The sequence below is a fragment of the Hypomesus nipponensis genome, chromosome 9 (genome assembly GCF_054491055.1).
Source record: "Hypomesus nipponensis isolate SF chromosome 9, ASM5449105v1, whole genome shotgun sequence".
In the NCBI taxonomy this organism is placed as follows: Eukaryota; Metazoa; Chordata; class Actinopteri; order Osmeriformes; family Osmeridae; genus Hypomesus; species Hypomesus nipponensis.
The window spans coordinates 1,674,522-1,689,576 of NC_140369.1; the positions used below are offsets into that span (position 1 = coordinate 1,674,522).

General features: G+C 48.3%; 2 protein-coding genes across 2 annotated transcripts in view; both read left to right on the forward strand.

Annotated features, from left to right (window-relative positions):
* On the forward strand, positions 1–14,635 carry usp4 (ubiquitin specific peptidase 4). Its single transcript, XM_084704349.1, has 22 exons — positions 1–675; positions 2,068–2,195; positions 2,367–2,497; positions 2,630–2,756; positions 2,939–3,084; positions 3,619–3,680; positions 3,972–4,157; positions 4,542–4,659; positions 4,743–4,916; positions 5,033–5,191; positions 5,383–5,607; positions 5,931–6,014; positions 6,425–6,519; positions 6,637–6,819; positions 7,675–7,883; positions 8,358–8,609; positions 8,912–8,982; positions 9,109–9,224; positions 9,648–9,797; positions 10,891–10,994; positions 11,795–11,883; positions 12,216–14,635. Exons 1-22 carry the CDS (start codon positions 392–394, stop codon positions 12,339–12,341), a joined length of 3,219 nt encoding a protein of 1,072 aa, XP_084560475.1. The 5' UTR covers positions 1–391; the 3' UTR covers positions 12,342–14,635.
* fancd2 (FA complementation group D2) overlaps positions 12,622–15,055 on the forward strand; it is a 25,177-nt gene continuing 22,743 nt past the window's right edge. Inside the window, exon 1 of the mRNA XM_084704344.1 lies at positions 12,622–12,656. The gene's annotated coding sequence lies outside the window, so the exon portion shown is untranslated. The remainder of the gene's footprint in view (positions 12,657–15,055) is intronic.

Here is a 15,055-nt window from a genome sequence, read left to right on the forward strand (position 1 = left end):
TAGCGTCAGTGGGTGATGAGAGATAGATTTAGGGGTTTAGACTACTTTAGATTTAGACTACCTGTATTATATTGCTCAGATCTTTAATGTTAGGTAAATCCAACTAAATGGCCCGTTCTACAAGCCAACGTTTCCTGGCCAGGGTCCAGAACAACGTAGATGGCATTTGCTTGCTAGACTAACTGAATATCAGATAAAAGTGGTATTGACCCAGATAGCCAAGCTAATTGAGACTTGCAAATTGGCAAGGACTGGAGAGGAAGAGTCAATGAAATAGCTGGCAAGTGACGTCATTAGCTAGCTTGTTGCAAAACAACCAACCAACTACATACTTTACTTGTATTCCTCTGTTATCTGTAGAGCTCGATAACTAGTTCTAAAACACAATTTTATGTCCGGTGCCAACTCAACTGGCGCCTCCACTGTCGAAAATTGGAAATTGTCAAAGAACTGCAAGTGCTTGTGTTGTGCATCCGCATCTGCTGTTCGTACTGCGCGTTCGCGATCCCGGTTTACTCATTTCATGATGGCCGAGGGAGGCGGACCCGAGTCGGGTAACGCGACAGACTCCGATCCGGAGCCGGTAGCCGCGCAGATACCGACGCCTTCAACAGAAAGTCAAAAACAGACTATCGGAACACTTCTCAAAACAACTCTTCGAAGGGGCGACGAATGGTAAGATCGGAACGGCAAGTGTTTAGGAATTATAGTTAGCCAGCTAGCTAGGTTGATAGCTGACCATGCTAGCGAGCTAACGTTAGCTCACTATGCTGGTACTAGACAGCTCGATTGCTAGTGCTAGCTAACTTTCCAGCCATAGGGTTGACGTTAAGGGAGGCTACCTAGCGTTAGCTGCTAACCATTCGTTCTGGTGTTATCACTATAGCTAATGCTAGCTAGCTGGCTAGCTAGCTTAGGCCATTCAGAAACGATAAACCGGTTTCCATCGAACAGGAAATGGCTTGATATCAGCAGTTGGATCACATTTCACAGAGACATGCGAACTAACATTAGTACAGTTAGCCAGCTAATGTTAACTGAGCTAGCCTACCTATCTAGCTAGACAACATGAATGGTAACGGTAAACAAAAACGAAAAAATGGGTAGCTGTATCATTATCTATAACTACCAAGACAGGAGACTATTCACATTCTTGATTTACTGCTATACAATCACAGTCTTTGCTGCCACATTACATAAGTTAGCTAGCAAGCGAGTTACAATATGACGATGATGGTTGAGCCTTAGCAGGCCCCGGTTCAATGTGTAGAACTGCAATGACTGCGACTGAGCTAGCTAGCTGACGAGTGCTTTGTCATTGGAACTGGATAAAGCCCAGGAACCGATTCCTTGACAGTTTAGTGTTGAGTTTGTCCATAGTTTTGTATAGTTTTCAGCAACATTGTCAAGTACTACTATACAACAAATCATACTCGTGAATGGAAAGTAGGCGTCGGAATAGACAAATGGGCTAACAAAACACCAACACCCTAGCTAAGTTTCAACATGCCTTGATATCAGCAGTTTGTATACACTGTTGTGAGGTACTCAACCAAATGGCATTTAAGATTGGTCAACATCATTGAGCCGTATGGCTTAATTTCCACAAGCCCAAATCGGTGTTAACGTTATGGTAGTAATGTAAACACTGAAACCCAATTAGTATATGTCTAGTGGCTTAATGGAAAGTTGTGTCATAGAATTAAGTTTTACTCATGTACGTTGGACTAAAAAAATGTTGCTAACAAGCTTATGCTGTGGAGGAGATTCCTTCTTGGGATGAGATTAGGACATCCCAGCTTGCTGTTACTATATCTGCAATGATTACCTACAGCATGAGGCTGTTTGTTTAGGAGGTGTTGCATAATATCTTGGCTGAGTTTTGGAAGACACAATAGTAATGGAATATTTTGGGTTTTGGACAGCTAACAAAATGTGAGAAGACAGTCTTACTAAGCGTTGTCTAATGTCTACCAGTCCTAGGGTAGGTTTAGTTTCAGGTATTATTACAATACACTAGCTCATATTTGCCTGGTTTCCCTCATCAAGTCGCATGTCTTTTTTCAGGTTCCTGATTGACAGCAGATGGTTTAAACAGTGGAAGAAGTATGTGGGCTTTGACAGCTGGGATATGTACAACGTTGGAGAGCACAGTCTCTATCCAGGACCCATCGACAACTCTGGGTTGTTCTCAGGTAAGGAAGGCACTGGGTTTGGGTTGTACAAAATGTTAAAGGCAGAGTTAGTCATGTTGAGACGCACCTCTCGTCATGTTTTCTTGTCAGGTTTGACTTTCCAATCAAGGCAGAAGTGTTGTCTTCGTCAGCAGCTGTGTACGCTATGACACTTTCTGTTTTGATTTGCAGACCAAGAGACCCAAATCTTGAAGGAGCACCTCATAGATGAGCTGGATTATGTCCTGGTCCCCACGGAGGCCTGGAACAAGCTGGTCCACTGGTACGGCTGCCTGGAAGACCAGCAGCCCATCGTTAGAAAGGTGTGACTGAAATGAAGAAAGAAAATACAAGAATACATGTTATTCCCCCCCCCCCCCCACTATAGACTCTTCGTATTCCACGGACTGTGATCTGTCTGTACTCGTCTCTAACGGTTACCCTTTTCACTCTAGGTGGTGGAACATGGCATGTTTGTGAAGCACTGTAAGGTGGAAGTCTACCTGTTGGAATTAAACCTGTGTGAGAATAACAACATGGACAATGTGGTCACGCGTCACTTCAGCAAAGCCGACACCATAGGTGAGAGAACGCCCGCTGTCACAGGGAAATGTCTGGAAAGATTTCAAATTCACAATTTAAAAAGTGTCCGTGTTAACTGTCTGTATATGAACAGCTGGTACTTGATGTTGCATATGTGTTAACTTCTCCCCCCCCCCCACCTGCCTTATTGCATGTATATTTGCCACATTGGCTGCTCTCAGACACCATAGAGAAGGAGATGAGGTTGTTGTTTGAGATCCCGTCCGGAAGCGAGACCCGGCTGTGGAACAAGTACATGAGCAACACGTACGAGCAGCTGAACAAGCCGGACAGCACGGTGCAGGATGCAGGTCTCTTTCAGGGACAGGTGAGAACACACCCCCTCACACCCCTCACCCTAACCCAGGTACAGAACACACCCCTCACCCTAACCCAGGTACAGAACACACCCCTCACCCTAACCCAGGTACAGAACACACCCCTCACCCTAACCCAGGTACAGAACACACCCCTCACTCCCCAGGTACAGAACACACCCCGAATACACCCCTCACCCCCCAGGTACAGAACACACCCCTCACCCTAACCCAGGGCCAGGTACAGAACCTCACCCCCGATGAGGGTAGACCCACCGAAGTGACCTCCGCCTCGCTGATAATCCCCATACTAACAAACCAAGCTCAGGGTTACAATAGCATTTGTTTATTTTGGGAATGACATCAGACGTTTCTGGGATCTGATTGGCTGGTATGTTTGCTGGGTGTCTGTGTGCCACCAGGTGTCATCACAGACAGACTATTTGAGTATTTGAAACACACAGGAATGTTTGCCAGGGCAGGTTGTGTTTGTTTGATGGCGGACCAGCTCACCTGACAACGCTCATCTGGCTTGTTACCCATAGGTGCTTGTGATCGAACGCAAGAATGAGGACGGCAGTTGGCCTAGACAAGCTTCCCATCCAAAGTAAGTCTCAATCACATGGCCTTATTATCAATCTGGAATTAGGCTCACTAACGACAAAAGGCTCTTCCAATATAAAGGGTTAGTGTTAGGGTTAATATCAAGGCATATCCTACGTACGCTACCACATCCTATGTTCATCTAAACTATGGCTACGCCGAGCACAGAATTTGCTCCTAGATATTCAATTCAAGCATCGCTCACCAGCCTTACGGTTGAAGGATAAACACTGATATGAAAGTCTTCATCGCAGAGGTTTGATTGTATAACTTGTCTCTGCGTGTTCCCCTCCAGATCTAGTACAGCAACCTCCAGGAATTTCACTACCTCCCCAAAGCTCTCCTCAGCACCTATCTCCTCCACCTCCTCAGCACCCATCTCCTCCACCTCCTCAGCACCCATCTCCTCCACCGTCACTAATGGAGACAGCAGCAGCAGCTCAGGCTACACGCTGAACAACAGCACCTCCTCTGGAAACAGGCACGGACACTTCACACGCCTCGTTAGATGCTAAGCTATGCTAACTGTTCGTTGAACATGATGCTAAACTATGCTAACTGTTCGTTGAACATGATGCTAAACTATGCTAACTGTTCGTTGAACATGATGCTAAACTATGCTAACTGTTTGTTGAGCAGGATGCTAAGCTATGCTAGCTGTTTGTTGAGCAGGATCGTAAGCTATGCTAGCTGTTGTAGTTTTTTTCCACTGCTAGGAGCTAATCTTACATTAATCATCCTTGGGCTAAGATTGTGACCTGGGTCTTGGCTGGAGTTCTTGTTATGGTGTTGAAGTTCTGTGTGTCATATCGGTTGTTTCTGTGACTGGCCGGGGCTTTGATTGACATCTACTCTGCTTCAATAGATTGGGGGGATACAACTCCTACAGCTCCTCCTACAACTACAGAGAGTCGGCATCCCAACCTGGCTTATGTGGCCTCAGTAACCTAGGCAACACCTGCTTTATGAACTCTGCCCTCCAGGTACACACGGTCACACGCAAACACACCCAGACTGACAGAGCGCTGTTCACTTCTAAACCGTGTACTTTCCACCTGCTCCACAGTGCCTGAGCAATGCGTCCCCCCTCACCGAATACTTCCTGGACGACCAGTACGAGGCAGAGATCAACCGGGAGAACCCACTTGGGATGAGGGGGGAGATCGCAGAGGCCTACGCAGACCTGGTCAAGCAGATGTGGCTCAGCCGGAGCAGCTACGTAGCCCCCCGCACCTTCAAAGTGAGCCGCCCCACCGCCAGCCCCTGATCCCCAGCGGACGTTTTCCCAAGTTCACTTACGATGTTCCTGGTTCCCATGGTCCTGATTACCCCCCCCCCCCTCCGTGTTTGTGTTAGACCCAGGTGGGGCGCTTCGCCCCCCAGTTTTCGGGCTACCAGCAGCAGGACTCTCAGGAGCTTCTGGCCTTCCTGCTGGATGGCCTCCACGAGGACCTGAACCGTGTCAAGAAGAAGCCTTACCTTGCCCTGAGAGACGCAGAGGGCCGGCCTGACGAGGTGCACACACACACACACACACACACACACATCTGTCCTGGCTACGGAGAGTGTGTGTGAATACACCATGTCTGCAGTCTATATCTGTATAACCGTTTTGAATCGCTATGGTTTCAGCCATGAGCAAGGCTCAGCGTGTTTGTCCTTGATGGTGTCCCTACTCGATGGTAACCTGGGTCGTGCTATGTCAGATTGTAGCTAAGGAGGCCTGGAGTAACCACCGGCTGAGGAACGACTCCATCATCGTGGACATCTTTCACGGCCTCTTCAAGTCCACCCTGGTGTGTCCAGAGTGCTCCAAGGTCTCCGTGACCTTCGACCCTTTCTGCTACCTCACGCTGCCTTTGCCCATGAAGAAGGATCGCACCATGGAAGTGTTTCTGATCCGCTCCGACCCCCAGTCCAGACCTACGCAGGTACGCTCCCATCTCACTGCTCTTCTGGAACATGCCTTTGTTAGGTTTGTTTATTTTTTACCTGGAAAGGAATCTTAGTAAGTCAACATCTTGTCAGGCATGGCCCCTGAAGACATTTGACTTGTTTGTGTAAATATGTTATTAATAGCGTAAGTTTTGTTCATGAGTAGATGATGACAGAGTATTCCTCCTTGGTATGCTGCAGACTGATCTGTAAATGTCCTGTTGTGTGTGTACCTCAGTATTAATTCTGCGTCAATCCCTGAGTAGTCCATTTAAGGTTCTCTCTCTGCCCTCCCCCCATCTCTCCACCTCTCCCCCAGTACCGAGTGGTGGTCCCCAAGCTGGGCGCAGTGACGGACCTGTGCGCCGCTCTGTCCAGACTCTGTGGCATCCCTGCGGAGAACGTGAGAGCTTTGCCCTTCTCCTGTTGGTCAAATTAACCTGAATGAGCCCTTCTCCTGTTGGTCAAATGAACCCGAATGAGCCCTTCTCCTGTTGGTCAAATGAACCTGAATGAGCCCTTCTCCTGTTGGTCAAATGAACCTGAATGAGCCCTTCTCCTGTTGGTCAAATGAACCTGAATGAGCCCTTCTCCTGTTGGTCAAATGAACCTGAATGAGCACCTGCTGAATACAGAGCACTGTTCTGTCCCACACACACTCTCCAGACCCTCTTTGGAATCACTGACCTCTTTATTAGACCCCCCCCCCCCCCATACACACATCTAGCTCCATTATATCCTGTTTGGGTGAACTATCCCTTTTTAGCTGTCGCCCAGTAGCGGAGGTGTGAACCGCTTTCCTTGTTTGTCCAGATGGTGGTGGCCGACGTTTACAATCACAGGTTCCACAAGATCTACAGACGAGACGACGGGCTCAACCAGATCATGGAGAAAGACGACATCTTTGTGTAAGCCTCACACACACACACACACACACATTTGTGGAGGAGATGAACAGGAGCTGGTACGTGGTGGTCATGTGTGTGTGTGTGTGTGTGTGTGTCGTCGGGTGTGGGATGTTCCAGGTACGAGGTGCAGGAGGAGGACAGTGAGAGGATGAACCTGCCGGTGTACTTCAGGGAGCGTCATTCCAAGCACCCAGGGGGCTCCACGGGCACCATGCTGTTCGGACAGCCGCTGCTCATCACTGTGCCCAGGCACAACCTGGTCGCAGACACTCTCTACGAGAAAGTGCTGGAAAGGATTGGGTGAGTGGGGTGTGTGTGGGGGGGGGGTTGTGTTTTATGCGCATTGCTCCGCCTTAATACTGTGGAACTTTAGCATATAATCATCACAAATTTAATTAAGTTTACCACATGCTAAGATGACGATTTGGCTAACACACTCCTTGTTTGGGCTAACACACCCTCTGCTACAGTGGGTCTCCACCCTGGTCCTCAGGGACCCCTCTGTCCTGCATGTTCTAGATGTTTCCTTGCTCCCAACACACCTGATTTTAAGAACATGCCGTTACCAGCTTCTGCTGAGCTTGATAACAATCCATTCATTTGAACCAGGTGTGTTGGAGCAGGGAGACATGCCGGACAGGGTGCCCTGAGGAGGTGGCTAACCCCCTGCTCCCTGATGTGGCTAACCCCTTGTGCTCCCTGATGTGGCTAACCCCCTGCTACCCGATGTGGCTAACCCCCTGCTCCCTGATGTGGCTAACCCCCTGCTCCCTGATGTGGCTAACCCCCTGCTCCCTGATGTGGCTAACCCCCTGCTCCCTGATGTGGCTAACCCCCTGCTCCCTGATGTGGCTAACCCCCTGCTCCCTGATGTGGCTAACCCCCTGCTCCCTGATGTGGCTAACCCCCTGCTCCCTGATGTGGCTAACCCCCTGCTCCCTGATGTGGCTAACCCCTTGTGCTCCCTGATGTGGCTAACCCCCTGCTACCCGATGTGGCTAACCCCCTGCTCCCTGATGTGGCTAACTCCCTGCTCCCTGATGTGGCTAACCCCTTGTGCTCCCTGATGTGGCTAACCCCCTGCTCCCCGATGTGGCTAACCCCCTGCTCCCTGATGTGGCTAACCCCCTGCTCCATGTCCTTCCCTGTCCCCAGGCGCTACGTGAAGCGCGTGGCGAGCCCCGGTAGCGAGACGCGAGCCTCGGCCTCCGCCAGCTGCAGCCAGGCCTCGGAGTGCTCCACGGTGGCCACGGCGACGTCCAATCACAACGCGGGGCCGGCCAAGTGCGGCAGCCCACCGTCTGGCTCCAGCAACGGCAGCAGCCACGCAGGCACCTGCAACGGACCCAACGGAGTGTGTGAGGGTGAGCTCCACGCCTCCACACCGGCAGGCTTCCAGCAGCTGGCCTGAATGTCTTAGATGTTTCTCTGCTCCTACACACTCCTGATTCAGACGGATGGGTCGTTATTAAGCTCTGCTGAAACCCCGATAACCACACGTTCTTTTTGACCTGGAGTGCGGGAGGAGGGAACAGGCAGGAGGGTGGGTCCTGAGGACCAGCGAGTTATAGATGTGTCCTGGCTCCGGCTCATCTGCTTCTAATGAGTGGTCCTCATCAGGCTTCTGCAGAGCTCTTATAGCGACCCAACACTAGCAGCTGGGGACCTTATACCTCGCTTCTGATAGGCTCAGTCCTTTATTTCCTGTTCCATTTGAGGTCCTGAATATCAGGTCAATAACAAGACCGCCGCAGACTTAGGATATTGTAAATCAAAGCCACGCCCTACATGCGACGACCCAGCGTGTCTCATCCGAATGCGGTCGTCACGGTTTCCAGGTGAGGAGGAGGCCATGGAGCACCAGGTGAGCCCCGAGCCGGAGAACGGCCAATCGGAGGAGGGCGAGGAAGAGGAGGAGGAGGAGGAGGAAGGGGGGGCGTCGGACGTGGAGAACGGGCCGAAGAGCGGTGGGAAGAAGCGCCCGTCCAGCAGCCGGCCTCCCAGACTCTTCACCTTCAGCATGGTCAACTCCTACGGCACCGCCAACATCAGCCCCCTGCCTTGCGACGGCAACGTCCTCAAACTCAACAGTCAGTATTCACACAGCCCTGGCAGGGTTTGGAGGCTTGTATTAGCGTGTGAAGCGTTTGTTGTTGTTGTCGTTGTTGCTAGGGATGCTTACTTTGAAGAAAATAAATTGAGCGATAACCGACGCTCGTTAACGACCATTAACCGTTAAACGACAAGATAAAAAAGTGTCCAAAAATTATAGCAATACAATAAATAAATTAAATCCCCAAAAAGGGTTGAGGTTAATTCTGAGCTTCCCTAGTTGTTAAGTGAACGTTCAGCTTGTTGCTTGAGAAGTTCATTGAGCTTCTTGTCTCCGCAGCACATTCCACCGTGGCAATAGACTGGGACTCGGACACCAAGAAACTGTGTTACGACGACAGAGAGGAAGAGGTCAGTACTCCAACTTGTGCATGTGTGTGTTTCTGATGTGTGTGTTTCTGATATGTGTGTGCGCGTGTATATGTGTTTCTGACGTGTTTCTGATGTGTTTCCGGTGTGTGTGTGTGGCGTACGCAGGCCTATGAGAAGCACGACAGCATGCTGCAGCAGCAGAAGAAGAAGGCGAGCGTGGCTCTGAGAGAGTGCATCGAGCTCTTCACCACCATGGAGACGCTGGGGGAGCATGACCCCTGGTAACACACACCTCCTGCCTGGCCTTGTCATGTGCCTGGGTTCAAATCCCCCCCGTGCCCTCCTACCAGCCGGCAACCTCCTTCCTGGGGTCTTGTGCCAGGGTTCATTATATGTGAAAAGGGCCAAGTCATCACTCCCACTTTCCATTATTTAACAGCCGCATCCTGAGTTATTAATAAAACTGTCCCACCCACATTTGAGAACAGATGTATACCCCTGTTCAAATCCCTCTAAGAAAACATCCTTAACTATAGGGATCTTGTAGATGCTAGTTTGGACTTAAAGTGGGGCTATTTGCATCTAGAAGATTGACACAACAGGCCCCCTTACTGTCCTCGGTATTCTAATCCCATAACAGTTTTGATCCTTCAACTAAATTCCTGTGTTGCTCCAGCCGTGTAACAGCCTTCCTGTCCACACAGGTACTGTCCCACCTGTAAGAAGCACCAACAGGCCACCAAGAAGTTTGACCTGTGGTCGCTGCCTCGCATCCTGGTGGTCCACCTGAAACGCTTCTCCTACAACCGCTGCTGGAGAGACAAGCTGGACACCGTGGTGGACTTCCCTGTCAGGTACACCAGCCACGCCACACCGGGGCCCGGGTTCGATTCCAGCCTGGGCTGTTTCCTGTCCTCCCTCTCCCCTGTCCTCCCTCCCTCTCCCCTGTCCTCCCTCCCTCTCTCCTGTCCTCCCTCCCTCTCTCCTGTCCTCCCTCCCTCTTCCTGTCAGTCTACTACACAACATCACAAAGAAGCAGAAGTGCCCGGACATTTTAAAATCCCCAAAGCTGAATGAAGCTAATCCTCTATTCTAAATTATATCTTTTTTGAAATACTTACTCCAAAATTAAGATTTATTTAAGAGGAATGTGTGATCGGTCTGGACTTGACATTGCACTTTTAACGAGGCTAAGTAGTAGCAAGATGCATACTTTGGAAGGAACTCATTTGAATTGTTTGAACTCTACAGTTTTCTTTCCTCTGTTTGAGAAGGAAGTCTCACTTCTCTCAACTGTGAGCACTGAGGCTAAACATGTAACTCTAGAATGACAGGGCACAATGGCTGCTTTGAATAGTGAATGTGCTTTCACGGTGTCATCTCACCTGACACAAAAGTTCCTTACAGCCAGTAATGAGTGTTTCTTTGGTATGTGGTAGATGGAACGTGCAGTGGTATGAAAAGTGTGTGTATGTAAAACTGTGTGTAACCCTGTCAGAACATGTTCCCGGACTCCTCATGAGTCACACTATCCAGCAGGAACTAGGTGGCTGTATTATGCTAGCTGTATTATGCTAGCTGTAATATGCTAGCTGTAATATGCTAGCTGTATTATGATAGCTGTATTATGCTAGCTGTAATATGCTAGCTGTATTATGCTAGCTGTAATATGCTAGCTGTAATATGCTAGCTGTATTATGCTAGCTGTATTATGCTAGCTGCGTCCAGCATCTTAGTTCTGACTCATGCTTACTGAGCAGGAGGAAAGCACAACACCTTCTTTGTTCTCTGTCTCCGTCAACATCACCTGTCAGTCCTGGGATAAGAACTACACAACCAGGTTTATGCTTAACAACCTACAGTTGTGCCAAGCAAGTGTATTTTAGAGATTAAACAGAATACTGTTTACGTGTGCGTATGACTGACTGTTTTCTCGTTTGCTCTTAGGGACCTGAACATGTCTGAGTTTGTGTGCGACCCCAAGGCCGGCCCCTACATCTATGACCTCATCGCTGTCTCGAACCACTATGGAGGAATGGGGGGAGGCCATTGTGAGTAAAGCAGGGAGGGAGTCAGGTGGCTGAACGGTGAGGGAGTCGGGCTAGTAATCTGAAGGTTGCAAGAACGATTCCCGGCCAAGCCAAATGACGTTGTGTCCTTGGGCAAGGCACCCTACTTGCCGCGGGGGGGAGGGTGTCCTGGCAGCTCACCAGATTGGTGCGTTTACCCTGTAAGCCGAGGCCTCACTGCAGCGGCCTGGGTTCAAATACGCCCTGGGTTCTTTGCCCTCTGTCTCTCTAGTACTGCATGTCTTCCCCTCTCTCTCTATCTCTCAATCTCTCCCTGCCTTTCCTGTCACACTTAACTGTTATAGGATAAGAGCATCTGCTAAATGTAGAAATAGCATCCTAAAAGTTAGATGTGTTTATCTGCTGTGTATCACACCTGATTCAAATGAAAGGTCGTTATCAGGCTTCTGCTGAGCTTGATAACGACCATTCATTTGAATCAGGTGTGTTGGAGCAGATAAACATCTCTAACTTTCAGGAAAGTGAGCCCTGAGGACCAGGGTTGAAGATCTCTGATAGTGTTTATGTTAACAACAGAATCTAGCTTGATCACGTCCAGTAAGGTGAGCTCAAAGCTGTATGTCTAAGTGGGGAAGTTCCACACCATGTCAGAACTTTACAGTCCAACATGTAATGTTGCTCAGCAAAATATTGGGTAATCCAGGTCTGTAAATTAACACATTCCTCCAGAGGGAGATCCTTAGCCGACCTCCTAAAAAGACCCTGCCAACAAGGCACGTGTTGGAAAGCGTTTGGCTGAAATGTTCCTTCTTCGCCAACAGACACGGCCTACGGCAAGAACAAAGCGGATGGGAAGTGGCACTATTTCGACGACAGCAGTGTGTCCGCCGCATCGGAGGACCAGATAGTGGTAAGATCACCTCCACACCTCCCTCTTCAACAGCCACGTTCATCTTCTCTGACCCATCATGTCATTGTGACATTGTTAAATGTTGGTGATGTTGAACTTTACAGAATCAGCTTTCCTGGACAAGCATGTCTGTACACCCAAGGAGTTTGACTCTGGGTTTTACATGTACTCACACAGAAGTACACAGTTATTATTAGCAGCAACAAGTAGTTATTAAATGCTTACGTCTTTAGCATGGTGATGTCAGTGGTGGTTTCCTGCCAGCGCTGGTGTGGTGTGTCGGTGTAACCGGATTCTTCCTGGTGACACAGCCGTCTCATCTTTCCCCTCAGACAAAAGCTGCTTACGTGCTCTTCTACCAGCGGCGTGACGCGGGCGACGCCCCCCTGAAGCCGGCCTCCCCCGCTCTGGGGGGCGCCGGCCCCGAAGCAGCCGACTATCACATGGACACCAACTGAGCGTGCGGCGCTGGGGCCGGCGGCGGCGTGACATGCACTGAAGCGAACGACGACGACACGACAAGAGACACGTTGACACACACACGCACACACACCCTAGCTTCTTCAGTGACAGTGAGACTGCAGAGTCAATATTATTATTATTATTCCTTCTCACACACCCTGCACCCCTGTGTTTTGTTTTGATGATCTTATATACATCGTCACGGAGATGGGAATGCCTTGTCGGTCAGAAGAGCAACTTAAGAGACTTCCTCCTGGAGCGCTGATGTTGGGGGGAGGGGGGAGGAACAACTGAGAGGAGTATAGAAGAAGGTGAAGTATCCTCTCACTGGACACATGAGAATGTTAGAAGTGACCTACAATGCATAGTGATTTAACGCAGACTTTTCTGTTTTACCCGCTAGAAAAGTTCGAAAATAAAAAAAAGCCAAATCTTGTTTTCAACCAAAGCGTTCCAAATTATACATGGAAAGGGAATGTACCAACTCTTTTTGTGTGAGGCTGGAGGGTCGGGGATGAGAGAAAGGTCATGTTTGTCAGCCTTTCAGGTTTTGGAGAATTTATGCAAACGTGCTCGTAACATTGCGATGAGCTGAGGGGTCAGCATGTGGCTCTGACTGACTTGTGACCTTAACCAGACGCGTGGAGATTTGATCTAGTCAGCTCGAGGTGTCTCAGCTCGCTGCAGACACACCTATTGGTCTAAGAGACTGTGTGTTGCTGTGTCCAGGTTGTTTCTCTGCGTGAACTCCCTTCCTCTCCCTCACCTCTCCAACCCTTCCTCCCGCTCTCCCTCACCTCTCCAACCCTTCCTCCCTATCCCTCACCTCTCCAACCCTTCCTCCCCCTCCCCCCTGTTTATTGACCCTTGGGTTTATCTACAGATGGAGAGCTTTCACCCCCCCCCCCCCAGCCGAACGACGGCTCGTTATAAAGCCTAGCATGCTAGCTAGCTCCTGTTTCTTTCATACACCCTGACTCAAGGGGAAATAATCCAGTTAACAAAAAACGTCTCTTGACGCATGCACGCACTCACACACACACACTCACACACACACACAATGCTACAGCGGCCTTTGGTTTTGCAACCTGTTTGAAGAGGAGGAACTTTAGTTGTCACAGGATTTCATGGTTAAAACCTTTTTTGTTTTGTTTGCATTTGGAAAGTGTGAATATGTGGGAGGTATGATAAGGCCTTAGCGTAGAGATCTCACAGCTATTGGTTGAAAGCTCTACTTCATTGCTACCCCCTAGCACACGTGCAGATGGCTTATATTGTACAGTGTTGCAGCTCTGCATTCGTATGGCTGTTTTCAATATCTACAAAAGCACGTGGAGTGTAGCTGACTTCAGACCAGTAAAGAAAGTGGTGCTTGAATTTTGTTTTTTTTACTTGAAACTGCTGACGATCAACAATAAGCAATCTTCTGTGATCAGTAGGAATGGGAGAGCGGTGAGTGAATGATCTGTGTGTTCTGTTGGACATAGGCAACTGCTGTCCAGCTTTTAGTCTTTTTCCAAATGACTTGGCCAACGAAATCGCTATTGAAAATAAAATGTTATAGATAAGTCTTGTTTGTCAATGGCAACATTCAGTTAGAGTAACGAGTAATACAAACAAGTTAAACAAATGATTTTGTTGCTATGTGCTGTAGCTTGGTACCCCATACAAAGCTGGCTGATGCCAGCTTCATGTGTTGTTTGAGATGAGGGCTGTTGGTGACATGGCCATAATACAGTAGAATATGCGTCAGCAGCTAGTGTCTCTAAAATCACCAACCCCAGATTCAGTAGCCAATAGTATTGTGAGAACATAACCAGTGACACCTTTTTATGGATAAAAAAAATATGGATGCACCTTGGCTTTTGTCTTGTGCTTTTCCCACGTGTCACAGCAGCATGTTCAGAGAGGGCTGTCAGACACCACACCCCTCTAACGACGCGCCCGTCTGAGAAGAGAACTTTGATTACTATAACCATATTTATGCCAATGAATAGAAAAGCTTTATATTATCTCTGTAATATTCCGCTAAAGTCAATGAAAAAACAACAAAAAAACATTCAGCTGTCCAAAAACATATCTACATTTTTCTTTAAATCATGAGCGACTTCTACACTTCAGTTTAAGTTTGCTGTTAAAAATATTTATTAGATGTAAATAATCACAATATTTGAGATAGATACATAACTCTGTCCTTATATTTATCATATTGCCCATATCTGCAATACTTGTTTTTAATGGGAAGTTATTTGGATTGAAAATACAATAAAGATTGGAAGGCTTAAAAGGATGTTTGGACATATGTTTCGACGTTTCTTTTGGAAGAGATTGATAATTGAGTACAAAAAACTAAAGGGCAATATATTAAGTATTTTCGATGTGCAAAGCCATCTGAAGAAACCTGAAACTTATATGGCTCATGTTTAGTTTTACAGCACCTGCTTGGAAATATATTGAGGTGTATTGCTTTATAGCAGTACCGTTGTGAAATCACCTTTCAATTATGAAACATGACATCCTCTTTCCAAAAAGTACTGAATCACTCTGCAAACTGCAGGCGTTCACTTCCTCAATAACCTTTTACTCCCATAGATAACACATTTCGTAACCTTCTCGAGCTGTGGTTAAACATCCTGGGTTCTATTCGGCCCTGGTCTCGCTTCTTGGCCAGCTGACAAATCACAAACCATGAAGGAAGACCGTCAAGCCG